Raw genomic sequence first — 17,488 nt, 5'->3', positions numbered from 1 at the left:
CCTTTATTAATTTTCACAAGCTCAATACCAATAGAGGCATGGAGTAAACTGGAATAATATTCAGAAGAACCTTCTGGTAAGAATAATTATATTCTATAACATGCTGAAGTACTAAGAGGGGTTCTGGAGACATCTGCTCTAAAAAAAGTCAAGTCTTTTTCTTCTAAATGTATTTCTGAGCAGAATCAGATCTTTAGACCTATAAACCTAAACAAAAGCAATGTTGTTAGTCTCAACCCACATATTTCTGGTAGAAAAGACTTTGGAAAGGTACTCATTTAACCACCAGCAGGTTAGCAGTTTATTGAGACTATCAACATCTTTAACAATGAAACGACACACGTTATTGCAAATAGGGAATAAGGCAGCTTCCCCAGGAATCTCTGAGAGGCAACTCAAGAACAAAAACTCATAGTTATCTTTTATATCTGGCACAGAAAAACATATCATATTCATATGGTTTTTAAATAATTGCCAGTTTGGCCTAATCAACAAACTTTGGTAATAGTGTCTCTTGATAAGTATAGATGAGACCTCCCTTTCGATCCAGAAAGTATCCTAGCCCCATTCTAAAAGCAGACATCAGAGCTTGGCTGCGACAGTAAGAAAGGGAGAGAGGCGAGTACAAATGAGCCTGAAAATTCATAATTCAACTTCATGCTGAGTGAGCTCCTTGATTCTGTTCATGCAATGATCAACAGCATTAATAAGTAAAGGGATCCAACTATCTTCTGGCTGTGGGGTCACATGACTTGCTCTGCAAATGGAATGGGAAAACCAGAAGTTAAATTTATTATACTGTCAAGGAAAAACCTATCCTCAAAAGGGAGCACAGGGAAAATTACAGTAAGAAAAGGCAAGTTTCTCTGCAGAAATACAGCTGCTCCACAGGTAAAGTTGAAAGAAAACACTACACTCACCTTCTACTCCTCAAAATGGGGGTTTGGGAGTTGAGAATGGCTATATAGGTTTACTCTCAAAAAGCTATTTGGGGATAAGTCTTCATACTCACTTTGTAATTTCAAGTGCCTTCTTTAAAACGGATACAAGTTTTGCACACTAGAAAAAAACAAGAGAAGTTACTCACCCTGAGCCCCACCATAAAAAGGAAAGGAGGGAAAAATAGGGGGTGGGGGGGAAGGAGAGCTAAAATATTTTAATACTCAAGTAATAAAAAGTCACTGTTAAAAAGTCATTAAGTATTATTACTTAATAATCAAGTAATAAAAAATCCATTGGAGAAAACAGTGAAAAACAAAAATGTTGATTAGATTAGGGTGGTGGGATCATGGATTCTTCTCTATTTAGCAAAATCTTATTAATACTGTTGCTATAACATCTTTTTTTTAAAAATAAACTTATTTATTTACTTTTGGCTGCATTGGGTCTTCCGTTGCTGTGCCGGCTTTCTCTAGTTGCAGTGAGCAGGGGCTAGTCTTCATTGTGGTGTGCAGTCTTCTCATTGCAGTGGCTTCTCTTGTTGTAGAGCATGGGCTCTAGGCACGCAGGCTTCAGTAGTTGTGGCATGTGAGCTCAGTTGTGGCTCGCAGGCTCTAGGGCGCAGGCTCAGTAGTTGTGGCGCTCGGGCTTAGTTGCTCTGCGGCATGTGGGATGTTCCCAGACCAGGGCTTGAACCCGTGTCCCCTGCATTCGCAGGCGGATTCTTAACCACTGCACCACCAGGGAAGCCAGCTATAACATCTTTGTAAGTTTTTCTATATTTAAAATATTTTTTAATTAAAGAAAACAGAAAAAGGAAGAATATAACCTGAATTTGTCCCAATTGCTGATAGCTCAGGATATATAATAGCAGAAACAACTGGATTTTTTTTTTTTTTTTGGCTGCATTGGGTCTTCCTTGCTGCACAGGCTTTCTTTAGTTGCGGTGAGCGGGGGATACTCTTCACTGTGGTGCGCAGGATTCTCACTGCAGTGGCTTCTCTTGTTGTGGAGCATGGACTCCAGGTGCGTGGGCTTCAGGTGGTCACAAAGCACCAAGCTGATTTCCCTGTGCTATGCGGCTGCTTCCCACTACCTATCTATTTTATGTTTGGTAATGTATATATGACCATTGCACTCTCTCACTTTGTCACAGCTTACCCTTCCCACTCCCCATATCATCAAGTCCGTTCTCTAGTAGTAGGTCTGTGTCTTTATTCCTGTCTTACCCCTAGGTTCTTCATGACATTTTTTTTTCTTGGATTCCATATATATGTGTTAGCATACGGTATTTGTCTTTTTCTGACTTCACACTGTTTGACAGACTCTAGGTCCATCCACCTCACCACAAATAACTCAATTTCATTTCTTTTTAAGGCTGAGTAATATTCCATTGTATATATGTGCCACATCTTCTTTATCCATTCATCCAACGATGGACACTTAGGTTGTTTCCATCTCCTGGCTATTGTAAATAGAGCTGCAATGAACATTTTGGTACATGACTCTTTTTGAATTATGGTTTTCTCAGGGTATATGCCCAATAGTGGGACTGCTAGGTCATATGGTAGTTCTATTTGTAGTTTTTTTAATAAATTAATTAATTTATTTATTTTTGCTGTGTTGGGTCTTCGTTTCTGTGGGAGGGCTTTCTCTAATTGTGGCAAGCAGGGGCCACTCTTCATCGCGATGCGTGGGCCTCTCACTATCGCGGCCTCTCTTGTTGCGCAGCACAGGCTCCAGACGCGCAGCCTCAGTAGTTGTGGCTCATGGGCCCAGTTGCTCCGTGACATGTCGGATCTTCCCAGACCAGGGCTCGAACCCAAGTTCCCTGCATTAGCAGGAAGATTCTCAACCACTGCGACACCAGGAAAGCCCCTATTTGTAGTTTTTTAAGGACCTCCATACTGTTCTCCACTGTGCCTGTACCAATTCACATTCCCACCAGCAGTGCAAGAGTGTTCCCTTTTCTCCACACCCTCTCCAGCATTTGTTTCTAGATTTTTTGATGATGGCCATTCTGACTGGTGTGAGATGATATCTCACTGTAGTTCTGATCTGCATTTCTCTAATGATTAATGATGTTGAGCATTCTTTCATGTGTTTGTTGGCAATCTGTATATCTTCTTTGGAGAAATGTCTATTTAGGTCTTCTGCCCATTTTTGGATTGGGTTGTTTGTTTTTTTTGTTATTGAGCTGCATGAGCTGCTTATAAATTTTGGAGATTAATCCTTTGTCAGTTGCTTCATTTGCAAATATCTTCTCCCATTCTGAGGGTTGTCTTTTGGTCTTGTTTATGCCTTCCTTTGCTGTGCAAAAGCTTTGAAGTTTCTTTAGGTCCCATTTGTTTATTTTTGTTTTTATTTCCATTTCTCTAGGAGGTGGGTCAAAAAGGATCTTGCTGTGATTTGTGCCACAGAGTGTTCTGCCTGTGTTTTCCTCCAAGAGTTTGATAGTGTCTGGCCTTACATTTAGGTCTTTAATCCATTTTGAGCTTATTTTTGTGTATGGTGTTAGGGATTGTTCTAATCTCATACTTTTATATGTACCTGTCCAGTTTTCCCGGCACCACTTATTGAAGAGGCTGTCCTTTCTCCACTGTACATTCCTGCCTCCTTTATCAAAGATAAGGTGACCATATGTGCGTGGGTTTATCTCTGGGCTTTCTATCCTGTTCCACTGAACGATATTTCTGTTTTTGTGCCAGTACCATACTGTCTTGATTACTGTAGCTTTGTAGTATACCCTGAAGTCAGGGAGCCTGATTCCTCCAGCTCGTTTTTCGTTGTCAAGATTGCTTTGGCTATTCGGGGTCTTTTGTGTTTCCATACAAATTGTGAAATTTTTTGTTCTAGTTCTGTGAAAAATGCCAGTGGTAGTTTGATAGGGATTGCATTGAATCTGCAGATTGCTTTGGGTAGTAGAGTCATTTTCACAATGTTGATTCTTCCAATCCAAGAACATGGTATATCTCTCCATCTGTCTGTATCATCTTTAATTTCTTTCATCCGTGTCTTATAATTTTCTGCATACAGGTTTTTTGTCTCCTTAGGTAGGTTTATTCATAGATATTTTATTCTTTTTGTTGCAATGGTAAATGGGAGTGTTTTCTTGATTTCACTTTCAGATTTTTCATCATTAGTGTATAGGAATGCCAGAGATTTCTGTGCATTAATTTTGTATCCTGCTACTTTACCAAATTCATTGATTAGCTCTAGTAGTTTTCTGGTAGCATCTTTAGGATTCTCTATGTATAGTATCATGTCATCTGCAAACAGTGACATGCTTTACTTCTTTTTCGATTAGGATTCGATCTGGATTTCTTTTATTTCCTTTTCTTCTCTGATTCCAAAACTATGTTGAATAAGAGTGGTGAGAGTGGGCAACCTTGTCTTGTTCCTGATCTTAGTGGAAATGGTTTCAGTTTTTCACCACTGAGGACGATGTTGGCTGTGGGTTTGTCATATATGGCCTTTATTATGTTGAGGAACGTTCCCTCTATTCCTACTTTCTGCAGGGTTTTTTATCATAAATGGGTGTTGAATTTTGTCAAAAGCTTTCTCTGCATCTATTGAGATGATCATATGGTTTTTCTCCTTCAATTTGTTAATATGGTGTACCACATTGAATGATTTGTGTATATTGAAGAATACTTGCATTCCTGGGATAAACCTCAGTTTATAATGGTCTATGATCCTTTTAATGTGCTGTTGGATTCTGTTTGCTAGTATTTTGTTGAGGATTCTTGCATCTATGTTCATCAGTGACACTGGCCTGTAGTTTTCTTTCTTTGTGACATCCTTGTCTGGTTTTGGTATCAGGGTGATGGTGGCCTCCCAGAATGAGTTTGGGAGTGTTCCTCCCTCTGCTATATTTTGGAAGAGTTTGAGAAGGATAGGTGTTAGCTCTTCTCTAAATGTTTGATAGAATTCACCTGTGAAGCCATCTGGTCCTGGGCTTTTGTTTGTTGAAGATTTTTAATCACAGTTGCAATTTCAGTGCTTGTGATTGGTCTGTTCATATTTTCTATTTCTTCCTGATTCAGTTTTGGCAGGCTGTGCATTTCTAAGAATTGGTCCATTTCTTCCAGGTTGTCCATTTTATTGGCATAGAGTTGCTTGTAGTAATCTCTCATGATCTTTTGTATTTCTGCAGTGTCATTTGTTACTTCTCCTTTTTCATTTCTAACTCTATTGATTTGAGTCTTCTCCCTTTTTTTCTTGATGAGTCTGGCTAATGGTTTATCAATTTTGTTTATGTTCTCAAAGAACCAGCTTTTAGTTTTATTGATCTTTGCTTTGTTTCCTTCATTTCTTTTTCATTTATTTCTGATCTGATCTTTATGATTTCTTTCCTTCTGCTAACTTTGGGGGGTTTTTGTTCTTCTTTCTCTAATTGCTTTAGGTGCAAGGTTAGGTTGTTTTTTCGAGATGTTTCCTGTTTCTTAAGGTAGGATTGTATTGCTGTAAACTTCCCTCTTCGAACTGCTTTTGCTGCATCCCATAGGTTTTGGGTCGTCGTGTCTCCATTGTCATTTGTTTCTAGGTATTTTTTTATTTCCTCTTTGATTTCTTCAGTGATCACTTCGTTATTAAGTAGTGTATTGTTCAGCCTCCATGTGTTTGTATTTTTTACAGTTCTTTTCCTGTAATTGATATCTAGTCTCATGGCATTGTGGTCGGAAAAGATACTTGATACAATTTCAATTTTCTTAAATTTACCAAGGGTTGATTTGTGACCCAAGATATGATCTATTCTGGAGAATGTTCCATGAGTACTTGAGAAAAACATGTATTCTGTTGTTTTTGGATGGAATGTCCTATAAATATCAATTAAGTCCATCTTGTTTAATGTATCATTTAAAGTTTGTGTTTCCTATTTACTTTCATTTTGGATGATCTGTCCATTGGTGAAAGTGGGGTGTTAAAGTCCCCTACTATGAATGTGTTACTGTCGATTTCCCCTTTTATGGCTGTTAGTATTTGCCTTATGTATTGAGGTGCTCCTATGTTGGGTGCATAAATATTTACAATTGTTATATCTTCTTCTTGGCTCGATCCCTTGATCATTATGTACTGTCCTTCTTTCTCTCTTATAATAGTCTTTGTTTTAAAGTTTATTTTGTCTGATACGAGAATTGCTACTTCAGCTTTCTTTTGGTTTCCATTTGCATGGGATATCTTTTTCCATCCCCTTACTTTCAGTCTGTATGTGTCCCTAGGTCTGAAGTGAGTCTCTTGTAGACAGCATATATATGGTCTTGTTTTTGTATACATTTAGCCAATCTGTGTCTTTTGGTGGGAGCATTTAGTCCATTTACATTTAAGGTAATTATCGATATGTATGTTCCTATTCCCATTTTCTTAATTGTTTTGGGTTCGTTATTGTAGGTCTTTTCCTTCTCTTGTGTTTCTTGCATAGAGAAGTTCCTTTAGCATTTGTTGTAAAGCTGGTTTGGTGGTGGTGAACTCTCTCAGCTTTTGCTTCTCTGTAAAGGTTTTAATTTCTCCATCAAATCTGAATGAGATCCTTGCTGGGTAGAGTAATCTTGGTTGCAGGTTTTTCTACTTCATCACTTTAAATATTTCCTGCCAGTCCCTTCTGGCTTGCAGAGTTTCTGCTGAAAGTTCAGCTGTTAACCTTATGGGGATTCCCTTGTGTGTTATTTATTTTCCCTTACTGCTTTTAATATGTTTTCTTTGTATTTAATTTTTGACAGTTTGATTAATATGTGTCTTGGCGTATTTCTCCTTGGATTTATCCTGTGTGGGACTCTCTGTGCTTTCTGGACTTGATTAACTATTTCCTTTCCCATATTAGGGAAGTTTTCAACTATAATCTCTTCAAATATTTTCTCAGTCCCTTTCTTTTTCTCTTCTTCTTCTGGAACCCCTATAATTCGAATGTTGGTGCGTTTAATGTTGTCCCAGAGGTCTCTGAGACTGTCCTCAGTTCTTTTCATTCTTTTTTCTTTATTCTGCTCTGCAGTAGTTATTTCCACTATTTTATCTTCTAGGTCACTTATCCGTTCTTCTGCCTCAGTTATTCTGCTATTGATCCCATCTAGAGTATTTTTCATTTCATTTATTGTGTTGTTCATTGTTGCTTGTTTCATCTTTACTTCTTGTAGGTCCTTGTTGAATGTTTCTTGCATTTTCTCTATTCTATTTCCAAGATTGTGGATCATTTTTACTATCATTATTCTGAATTCTTTTTCAGGTAGACTGCCTATTTCCTCTTCATTTGTTAGGTCTGGTGGGTTTTTATCTTGCTCCTTCATCTGCTGTTTGTTTTTCTGTCTTCTCATTTTGCTTATCTTACTGTGTTTGGGGTCTCCTTTCTGCAGGCTGCAGGTTCATAGTTCCCATTGTTTTTGGTGTCTGTCCCCAGTGGCTAAAGTTGGTTCAGTGGCTTGTGTATGCTTCCTGGTGGAGGGGACTACTGCCTGTGTTCTGGTGGATGAGGCTAGATCTTGCGTTTCTGGTGGGCAGGTCCACGTCTGGTGGTGTGTTTTGGGGTGTCTGTGGACTTATTATGATTTTAGGCAGCCTCTCTGCTAATGGGTGGGGTTGTGTTCCTGTTTGCTAGTTGTTTGGCATAGGGTGTCCAGCACTGTAGCTTGCTGGTCGTTGAGTGAAGCTGGGTGCTGGTGTTGAGATGGAGATCTCTGGGAGATTTTTGCCGTTTGATATTATGTGGAGCTGGGAGATCTCTTGTGGACCAGTGTCCTGAAATTGGCTCTCCCACCTCGGAGGAACAGCACTGACTGCTGGCTGAAGGACCAAGAGCCTGTCATCCACATGGCTCAGAATAAAAGGGAGAAAAGGTAAGAAAGAAGAGAAAAGAAAAGAAAAGAAAGAAAGAAAAAGAAAGAAAGACGGTAAAATAAAATAAAGATAAAATAAAATAATTAAAATAAAAAATAATTAAGAAAAAATTTTTTTTAAAAAGTAACAATACAAACAAAAAAAACCGGACGGATAGAACCCTAGGACAAATGGTGAAAGCAAAGCTATACAGACAAAATCTCACACAGAAGCATACACATACACACTCAGAACAAGAGGAAAAGGGGAAAAAATAATAAATCTTGCTCTCAAAGTCCACCTCCTCAATTTGGGATGATTCGTTGTCTATTCATGTATTCCACAGATGCAGGGTACATCGAGTTGATTGCAGAGATTTAATCCGCTGCTCCTGAGGCTGCTGGGAGAGATTTCCCTTTCTCTTCTTTGTTCGCACAGCTACCGGGGCTCAGCTTTGGATTTGGCCCCGCCTCTGCGTGTAGGTCCCTGGAGGGCGTCTGTTCTTTGCTCAGACAGGACAGGGTTAAAGGAGCCGCTGATTCGGGGGCTCCGGCTCACTCAGGCCGGGGGGAGGGAGGGGTACGGATGCAGGGCGACCCTGAGGCGGCAGAGGCCGGCGTGACGTTGTACCAGCCTGAGGCGCACCGTACGTTCTCCCGGGGAAGTTGTCCCTGGATCCCGGCACCCTGGCAGTGGCGGGCTGCACAGGCTCCCCGGAAGGGAGGTGTGGAGAGTGACCTGTGCTCGCACACAGGCTTCTTGGTGGCGGCAGCAGCAGCCTTAGCATCTCATGCCCGTCTTTGGGGTCCCTGCTGATAGCCGTGGCTCTCACCTGTCTCTGGAGCTCCTTTAAGCAGCGCTGGTAATCCCCTCTCCTCACGCACCAGGAAACAAAGAGGGAGGAAAAAGTCTCTTGCCTCTTCGGCAGGTCCAGAGTTTTCCCCAGACTCCCTCCTGGCCAGCTGTGGTGCACTGACCCCTTCAGGCTGTGCTCACGCCCCCACTCCTCTCCCTGAGATCTGACCGAAGCCCAAGCCTCAGCTCCCAGCCCCGCCCAACCCGGCAGGTGAGCAGAGAAGCCTCTCGGGCTGGTGAGTGCCAGTCGGCACCGATCCTCTGTGCGGGAATCTCTCTGCTTTGCCCTCCGCACCCCTGTTGCTGCGCTCTCCTCCGTGGCTCCGAAGCTCCCCGCCTCTGCCACCTGCAGTCTCCATCCGCGAAGGGGCTTCTAGTGTGTGGAAACCTTTCCTCCTTTACGGCTCCCTCCCACTGGTGCAGGTCCCATCCCTATTCTTTTGTCTCTGTTTATTCTTTTTTCTTTTGCCCTACCCAGGTACGTGGGGTGTTTCTTGCCTTTGGGGAGGTCTGAGGTCTTCTGCCAGCATTCAGTAGGTGTTCTGTAGGAGTTGTTCCACGTGTAGATGTATTTCTGGTGTATCTGTGGGGAAGAAGGTGATCTCCACGTCTTACTCTTCCGCCATCTTCCTCCGACTTCCGGCAGGTGGATTCTTAACCACTGCACCATCAGGAAGCCCGTGGATTTTTTTTTTTTTTAATTTACTTACAGAATTTTAGGAATGTCAATAACAAGATAACATGAGGATGTATGTATGCTTCCAATACACTGTGCATTCCTTAAAATTTTATTTGGGGTAACTGACAAGGCATATTGCTAAAGATGTTTATTTCTTATGAAGTCAACTTTTAAAAAAGTGTATGTGGAAAAAAAAAAGTTAATGCCCAAAAGGATCCTATTGTACTCCAAGGTGTTTGCACATTATGAAGATACATTTGATCACTCTAATTTCCACTGTCTAATTTACCAAATATTATTAGGATTGATACATCTGATGGTAAAATATAAGCCACTGGCAGTTTTGCTTCTCTTTCCAATAAAATGAGACAAAAGAACTTGAAGTTTATAAAAATAAGAGAATAGAATCTAGCACAGGACCCAGGACTTGAAAGAATACAATAAAATCAGATTTTTATAAAGAGCTTAACCCTTGTGGTTAAATTACACAATGTGTTGATATTAAAACAGAGTATGTTTCTGAAACACCTATTTTGGCCTATATAGGAAATTAGAAACTTGTGACTTTAGGTTGAAAGAATCCTAAAACACTGTAGTAATTAAGACTTTCTTTTCAAAGCAGGATTTTCCACGGTCTTTGGGTTTTTCTAAATGATTACCCAAGTGGTTATGGAAGAGAGTACTACCAGAGCTCGTGGCTATTAGAATTCAAATTCAGCTTGATAAAGATCAAGCACAAACACATCGTGACATTACTGTTGTACTTGCATCCAAGTGTAACAAATAAACATATTCCCTACAGCTTAAAGGAAATACTAGTGATTACTGAAATTCTACCTATTAGGTCTGTAGTTATTCCCTCAAAGCCGGTACTTACATTGATTCGCACAGTCGGATGGCACACGGGTGGGTATATGCTCAGAGCCAAATCATCCACACTTAAGGGGAGAAAGCAAAAATAACCATTAACAAGGAAGGAAGAAAGCTCAGCTAGGTGGTCTCCAGTACACAAGTAAGGATGTGACTAGTGAAAAAATGACTCCCAGAAATGCGTATCAGTTCCTTAAATTGGGCAACCAATAAATAACCAATTCAACTGGTATTTACGGAATACATACATACCCTGTTTCACTAGGAAGCTGGGGGGAAAACCTCCCTTGACCAGTAGGATGGGACATAATTAATTTAGTTAAAAATGTGAGGATATGAAACCATAAATTTAATAACTAACACAGGCAGGGTTCATCCCTGAATGCCACTAAAGTGGGCACCACTTTAACCAAGCAATCAAGTTATTACTATACCACCAATAATGGGACAAACTAACACCATGTGCCTCCCCGATATGATATGATACAATGAAAAGCACAAAACACTCAACTATGTGATATTCTTGCCAAAAAGTGTTTAACCTGAATATAATTATGAGAAAACAATCACATAAATCCAGATTGTTGGATATTCTACATGGCAACTGACCCGGATTCTTTAAAAATGTCAATGTTAAAAAAATACATTAAAAAAAAATAGTCAATGTCAAAAGAAGCTAAAAAGGACAGGGACTGTTGTAGTTGCAAGACACCAAAGAGAAGACAACCAAATGTGGTATGACACCTTGACGGAACCCTGAATTAAAAACAAAAGCTATAAAAGACATTGTAGAGACAACTGGGGAAATCTGAATATTAGATAACATTATTATAAGTTTTTTAAATGTAATACTAAGAGTAAGAATGTTTGTTCTTAGGAGATACACACTGAAATATTTAGGGGTGAAATGTCATTAAAGTCTGCAACTTACTCTCAAATGGTTCAGGGATAAAAATGGCACATCTACTTCAATTTTTAAAAAGCTACCTCTAATTATAAAGAAATAAACCAATAGAGAAAAAATTGTGAACAATAGGTGAATCTAGATGGAGGTATAGGTACTCACTGCAATACTTTTTCAACCTTCCTGTAGGTTTGAAAATTTTCAAAATAAAAAGGTGGGGAAAAACCTTGGGTTGACGGCACAAGTTGACATCAGAATGCTGCTGCTCAGAGGTTTTGAGTGGAGATCACGCTTACCTAGGGCTGATCTCATCAGAAATGTCCACAATGTCATCCAGCTGAGCCACCTGATCCTTCTTCCCATTCTCTGCCACTGAGAGCCGGATTTTCTTCAGGCAGGCTTTGGATGCTCTCACCAGTGCAAGGCATGGGATTATGAGCTCCTGATCTTCCTCTGACCAATATGAGTCCCGATTGCTTGGACATCCCAATATATCCTCCTCATCACCGTGGTTGTCAGAGTTGTCCTCCTCAATGTCACTCAAGAGGCCATAGTAAGGGTCACATTCTTCCACAGCCTAAGGCACACCATGATACATGTGAATGCCAAAAAAATAAAAAGGTGTTGTACTTTCAGCATCATGTCCGAGTTGTCCCCAAACTTTAGCCTGCTACTTCCCTAATGGCTACAGAGTTGAATTACTTCATAAACCCTCTTCTGACTCTCCTAGTGCAGCAGTGGAACAGAGGGGAATGGTACTAAATCACACACCAGCACGGGGTGGGAGATAGGAGATGGAGGACAGGAGTGAGGATGGGACCTATTTGGTCGACGCTCAGCACATCTTCTCTCTTTATAACCGATCCTCATCTAGACACAGAGTTGCCTTCTGATGACCATCAAAGACAGAGGTCCCCTCACCTGCTCCATTTCCTCATGTGCATCCTTCACAAGATCCACACTCTTTGTCAGCACTGAAAGGGCTGCAGCTTTGTTATCTATGAGTGAAGAATTGGAAGTACTACAATTAGAGAAGAAACCCAACAATTCTCTTAAGTCTGCAAAAAGCAACAATGTTCCCATTTGAAAGGAGTGCCAAGGACAGTCAACAAGGGCAGCAGTTTAATGTAAAATTCTTCTCACATACATCCTCTGGGTACTCAGACAGGGGCTGAAAAGTTTTTTGTCATTCACCACAGGAAGAAATAAAATGGTCATATGATGTTTCTCATCATGGTCCTCTTGGATGACCACTGCTTTTGGCCTAGCAGGCTCTACCTCATAACTGTTTCAGTGTCCTCAAAATACTGCCCCTGGGGCAGGACCAGAAGAGGAAACCATGTCTTTCAACAAGAGACAGAGCCACAGCCAGAGAGTGTTTGAATTTAGAAGTTATGAGAACTAAAAAGACTGGCAAAAAGTATTAATACCTGTCTTTTCATGTTGGTGATAAACCAGATCTATTTCACTAAGCTCTTTATCTAAGTAAAAATACATATATACTACAAAAATGGCAGCTAGATATGAGAGGTCTATCTGCTTTGGCCAGCAGAGTCGATGTCCACTTTGCACTCTCACCCACCTCTTGGGATCCGAGGCACCTGCTGGCACGCCTCCCAGACACTGTTGTAGGAAATAAGGTTCTCCGGGCTGCAGAAAGGAATAAGGATGTATCAATAACCTAGGTTCCTGTTTCCTAAAAGGTCCTTTCTGCTGGTCAGTTATCAGTAACTTTGCTGTTAAAATGAGTTTTTCCCCCCTCCCAGAAGCAAGGAACCCCATTAACCAATAACCCCAACTGTGGCATCACTACCTCTGAGTTGGAGTGATATAAAGCACTTCCACAAGCTGAGCCATGCCATCCACGATGTCCAGAGTAGCACTCCGTACCAGCTTTCGCAGGGTGATTCCTGTAGCCAAACCCAAAGACTAAGCAGCCTGGTCGTCACCAAAAATAAATTTTAAAAAAACCAGTGGCTTCCTGACAACTGTGGATAAAACACTTTAAATTTAAACCACATGAGTAGCCCTGAAGATCCATGAGACATGTACTCATTTATAATTATAGCATGATTATAATCAAGGCATGAATATACAAGCAGGGCTGGAGGCCACTTAACCTATAAGGGAGCTCAGGAACAGCATGTGATGTAATATGGGTGGAGGAGCCTGGGGACTGCCTGGGCCTGGGGATGGGGCTGATATCCAACCAGCATCTGTGGCAGTTATAATGTTAGAGAGAGGGAGGAGCCAGGGAGAATTAAAAATGTTAAGAGTCAAGCAAGGGCTTCCCTGGTGGCACAGTGGTTAAGAAGCTGCCTGCCAGCGCAGGGGACACAGGTTCGAACCCTGGTCCGGGAAGATCCCACGTGCCGCGGAGCAACTAAGCCCGTGTGCCACAACTACTGAACCTATGCTCTAGAGCCCGTGAGCCACAATTACTGAAGCCCGCATGCCTAGAGCCTGTGCTTCACAAAAAGAGAAGCCACCGCAATGAGAAGCCCATGCACCGTAACGAGGAGTGGCCCCCGCTCGCTGCAGGTAGAGAAAGCCCGCGCTCAGCAACAAAGACCCAATGCAGCCAAAAATAAATAAATAAAATAAATTTATTAAAAAAAAAAAAAGAGTCAGGCAAGGCAGGGGAGATGGGAACACAGTATCTGAACCTTAGCACAAAGGCTTACTTATGGAGGTCACATATATTACGTAACTACCTTTGACTGCACTTTATGGGAGAAAGTTACATTACATGCTCAAAATGAGGAAAAGGTAGAAGTTTCAGGATAGAAGCTGTCATAGTAGCAAAGATCTATTCCATAAACTGAATGCTTACGTGTATGGAGTGGCTTACCCTGATCCTTGGGAAGCGAATAGTATACTGCAATAATTGCCTTGATGGAAGCATGGACTTGTTCAGAGAACTTCTGGGTTTCCTATGAGGTGATAAGCCAATTTCAGAAAGAAAAAAGGAAATGGATTAGATCAATGTGGTCAACCCATCTACTGTGGAAGAGAGCAGACATCTGTACAGCATCATCAAACATTTTCTGAAGTCTTATTATGCGTTAGGCCCTGTGCTATTCTCATAACATACCAGAGAGGAGTTAGCTGGATACCAGATACTGAGCAGACAACTGATTAAGACATGAAGAAACAGCAGGAAAAACTTATTCCTGATACTCTATATCCCAAGATATTTGTGATCTGTTTTGAGGTATTCACCATACCTTAGACCAGGAGTTGGCAAACTAGGGCCCAAGGGCCCAGTCAGGCCCAATGCCAGGTTTTGTAAATAAAGTGTTACTGGGACACAGCCACATTTTTTTTTTTTTTTTTTTGGCTACATTGGGTCTTCATTGCTGCGTGCGGGTTTTCTCTAGTTGTGGCGAGCGGGGGCTACTCTTCATTGTGGTGAGTGGGCTTCTCATTGCGGTGGCTTCTCTTGTTGCGGAGCACGGGCTCTAGGTTCGCAGGCTCAGTAGTTGTGGCGCACGGGCTTAGTTGCTCCGTGGCATGTGGGATCTTCCCGGACCAGGGCTCGAACCTGCATTGGTAGGCGGATTCTTAACCACTGCACCACCAGGGAAGTCCCAACACTCTTGGTTTACATATTGTCTACAGCTGTGTTCACACTACAGGGGCAGAGTTGAGGTCTGCAAAGCCTAAAATGTATACTATCTGGCCCTTTACAGAAAAAGTTTGCCAACTCTATCGTAGGCCATTAACCAGTTGTCTGTCTCTCTGCCTCTGTGTGTGTCTCTGTCTCTTTCTAACAGAATCTCAGTATATCTAAAAGTAATTAGCATGGACTCTACAATGCTCAATGTTGACTATTTTTCTTCGAAGCAGTCACTGGCTTTCTCTTACTTTCTTTGTCCTCACTTCTCTGCTCAATTCTAAGCCAGCATTATGCAAAATGTGGTCCACAGATTGGTGCCAGTCCATAAATGGTCTGTTACCAGTCTGGGATGGATAAATACAATGACTGAGAGCACTTAGAAACTTTTATGCCAATTTGACATTGTTTCAACATTCAAACATATAATTTCATAAAAATACCAAGCCATAAGAACTGGAATTAAAATGAAACAAAACAAAAAAAACCCCAAACATTCTTTAATAGAACTAATGTGCTGAGATCCTAAGAAAGCAATTGTGATTCAAATATATATAATTCAAATAAAACCATATTCTAATTTTTCATCAATGAGTAAAAAACCACTGTCCTGAGCATGTACAGAAAAATAGTTCTATTCTTGCTCCTCATGGTATCTTACTAGCTGTGAATTTTAGCCACAAGTCCTAAGTGTATTTGGAAGAAAGGAGTCAGCACATAAGAAAAATAAGGTAACATTACTACTCCCTTTGAAATAAAGATTGACTTTCTTCAACAAACTTTTAAAGTACTTTCATACAATTCTCTTGTTTCCTCATCTCAGATCTCTGAGGTATGTAAGTGGAGAGAGTTTACTACTGTAGGTGCAGCAAGAGAAGATTTTTTCATTTCAAAACATCTAGATATATAATTGAGAAAGAGAATGAAAGTATTGACTATGAAAATAAAATAAGGCAATGAATATGTCATTTTGAAACAAACTTACTCCCAAATTAAGTATACCTAGCTCTAGAAAAACTGAGCATAGAGCATACCTGGCCACAGCCAACAACATTTACTTTCAAGTATTTTATAATAAAGTTTTATAATAAAGCACAGAGTCTTTGTTCTAGCAATTCCACTTCTGGGAATTTTTACCGATATATAGATATACACAAAGACTGTATTAGGCAATCTACCACAGCACTATTTATAATATAATAGTTACAAACTGGAAACAACTTAAATGTCCACACAGTACTGGTTAGATAAATTATGGTTATGTCCACTCTGTTGAATACCATGCTGCCATTACAAAAAACTAAGCAACTTTATATATGCTCCCAAAAATCAATTTGCAAGCTATGTTGTTAGTTTTTTTTAAAAAGGTCCAGAAAAGTGTTTATGGTATCCTATCGTTTGTGTAGAAAGAAGCAGGTATATATACGTAAGTGTGTACATGCACAGCATGTATATGGAATAATACAAAAGGAACAAGGGACAGGAGATATAAACTTTTTAGCACATTTAACTTTGATATCTTTTGAATTTTATACTGTCTACATTATTACTAATGTAAAAAATAATTCAATGTAAAAGAGTATTATGTAATATAACAAAAAAGGTGTAGCTTAGACATTAGATAGAACCTAATTTAAATCCTAGCTCCACTACTTATCCACCTTAACCTGAGCGTCTGAGCCTGCTTACTCATCTGTCAGATGGGGATCATGTATGTGAAAACACCTAGCAAATAGCAAGTGCTTTTTAAAAAAAATTATCATAAGGGAAATAACCAGGATGAACTTCAGAATGAACCAATATTTAGAAGAGTTGCCCACCCCATGACAGCTACTGCATTTGGCAATTTGATCTTCAGAACAATCCTGTAATGTGAGAACCACCATCTTACTTGACAGATGAGGAAATTAAATCCCCTGCTTTCAATGTAAAACGTGGAAAGAAAATGAGAGGATTCCTAAGGAATAACAAGGCATCACAAGAACTGTAGGAAAGTGAAGCCCACCTGTGGTGACGGCAGTGGAAGTCGAGAGAAGACTTCGGTCAGAGTCGTGGCTGCCCTTGACACTGCCATAGCTGCCTCACCTGGGAGGTGATAGAGGAGGAGGCGGGAGCCAATATGTTAGTGCCAAAAGGATAAGGCTCCAGCGGCTGCATGGACTTTGAAGATAACGCGTTCCCTCTCCACCCTTGCCGGCTAAGACGTCTCAAAAAAACAACCCCAAATCAGTGTTTTCTATCTCAATCTCAGAGGTGCCGAGGATGGGTAAGGCGAGGTATCCCCACAGACAGGATGGGGCAGGGGAAAGCAGGAAGGAAAGGGGTAGGGACGCTGCAAGAGATGAGAGATGGCAGCCTGCAACAGGAGAGGCACTCACGGAATCTCCTCCAAAAGGTTTCCCGATCAAACTCCTTGGTGGTCTCCCGGGCTTCGCCGACTAGTGGGCGCGGCGTGCGGACCGGGCGGCCGCAAAAGAAAGAGCACAGGTAAGCGGAGTCACCTCCAGACCCCACCTCCTCCGCCCGGACCCCGCCGCCGCCACGGCCTCGCCCCTTCCCACCCAAGCCCGCCCCGGCCGTCGCCCGTCCCCACTACGTCAGCTCACCCCGCACTCCAGGAAGGAGGAACCGCAGCTCCCCTGCTAGGTGCCGGAGCTGCTCCAAAGCCGGAGGCAGGGTGGAGTCTGCGGCTGCAGGTGCAGCCGCGCTCGCCATCTCAGCAGGACGCGAGGAGTCCGCGGCCTAAGCCGCTGCGGGAGCCGCACTGCCGTGACCGCCCCACTTCCGGGCCGCGGGTTCGCTTCCGGCAACAACCCGC

At 41.5% G+C, this 17,488-nt stretch overlaps 1 protein-coding gene across 2 annotated transcripts; it reads right to left on the bottom strand.

The window, feature by feature from the left end:
- Positions 1-274: 274 nt before the first annotated feature.
- Positions 275-17,459, bottom strand: CCNDBP1 (cyclin D1 binding protein 1). 2 transcript variants are annotated; one of them, XM_073800840.1, is made up of 12 exons: positions 17,277-17,459; positions 17,049-17,108; positions 16,676-16,755; positions 13,906-13,987; positions 12,868-12,964; positions 12,637-12,704; positions 11,976-12,052; positions 11,351-11,631; positions 10,158-10,218; positions 9,100-9,184; positions 1,013-1,059; positions 275-757 (listed from the first exon to the last, which is right to left on the bottom strand). In XM_073800840.1, exons 1-11 carry the CDS (start codon positions 17,383-17,385, stop codon positions 1,022-1,024), a joined length of 1,038 nt encoding a protein of 345 aa, XP_073656941.1. In that variant the 5' UTR covers positions 17,386-17,459; the 3' UTR covers positions 275-757; positions 1,013-1,021. The 2 variants fall into 2 exon arrangements, with proteins under 2 accessions (XP_073656941.1, XP_033707464.1); XM_033851573.2 differs by lacking the exon at positions 9,100-9,184 and having other exon boundaries at positions 17,277-17,455.
- Between the last annotated feature and the right edge of the window lie 29 nt (positions 17,460-17,488).

Source organism: Tursiops truncatus, chromosome 2, assembly GCF_011762595.2.
Source record: "Tursiops truncatus isolate mTurTru1 chromosome 2, mTurTru1.mat.Y, whole genome shotgun sequence".
Classification (NCBI taxonomy): domain Eukaryota; kingdom Metazoa; phylum Chordata; class Mammalia; order Artiodactyla; family Delphinidae; genus Tursiops; species Tursiops truncatus.
Note: the sequence above shows the minus strand (reverse complement) of the source record. Positions and strands in the feature narration are given on the sequence as shown.

Excerpts from the sequence above, each read along its gene's own strand:
- CCNDBP1 (XM_033851573.2), bottom strand. The coding sequence starts at position 17,385 with ATGGCGAGCGCGGCTGCACCTGCAGCCGCAGACTCCACCCTGCCTCCG. Across the intron at positions 16,756-17,048 it reads AACCTTTTGGAGGAGATTCC|GTGAGGCAGCTATGGCAGTG; the intron begins GTGAGTGCCTCT and ends ATCACCTCCCAG. Across the intron at positions 12,053-12,636 it reads GGTGCCTCGGATCCCAAGAG|ATAACAAAGCTGCAGCCCTT; the intron begins GTGGGTGAGAGT and ends CTTCACTCATAG.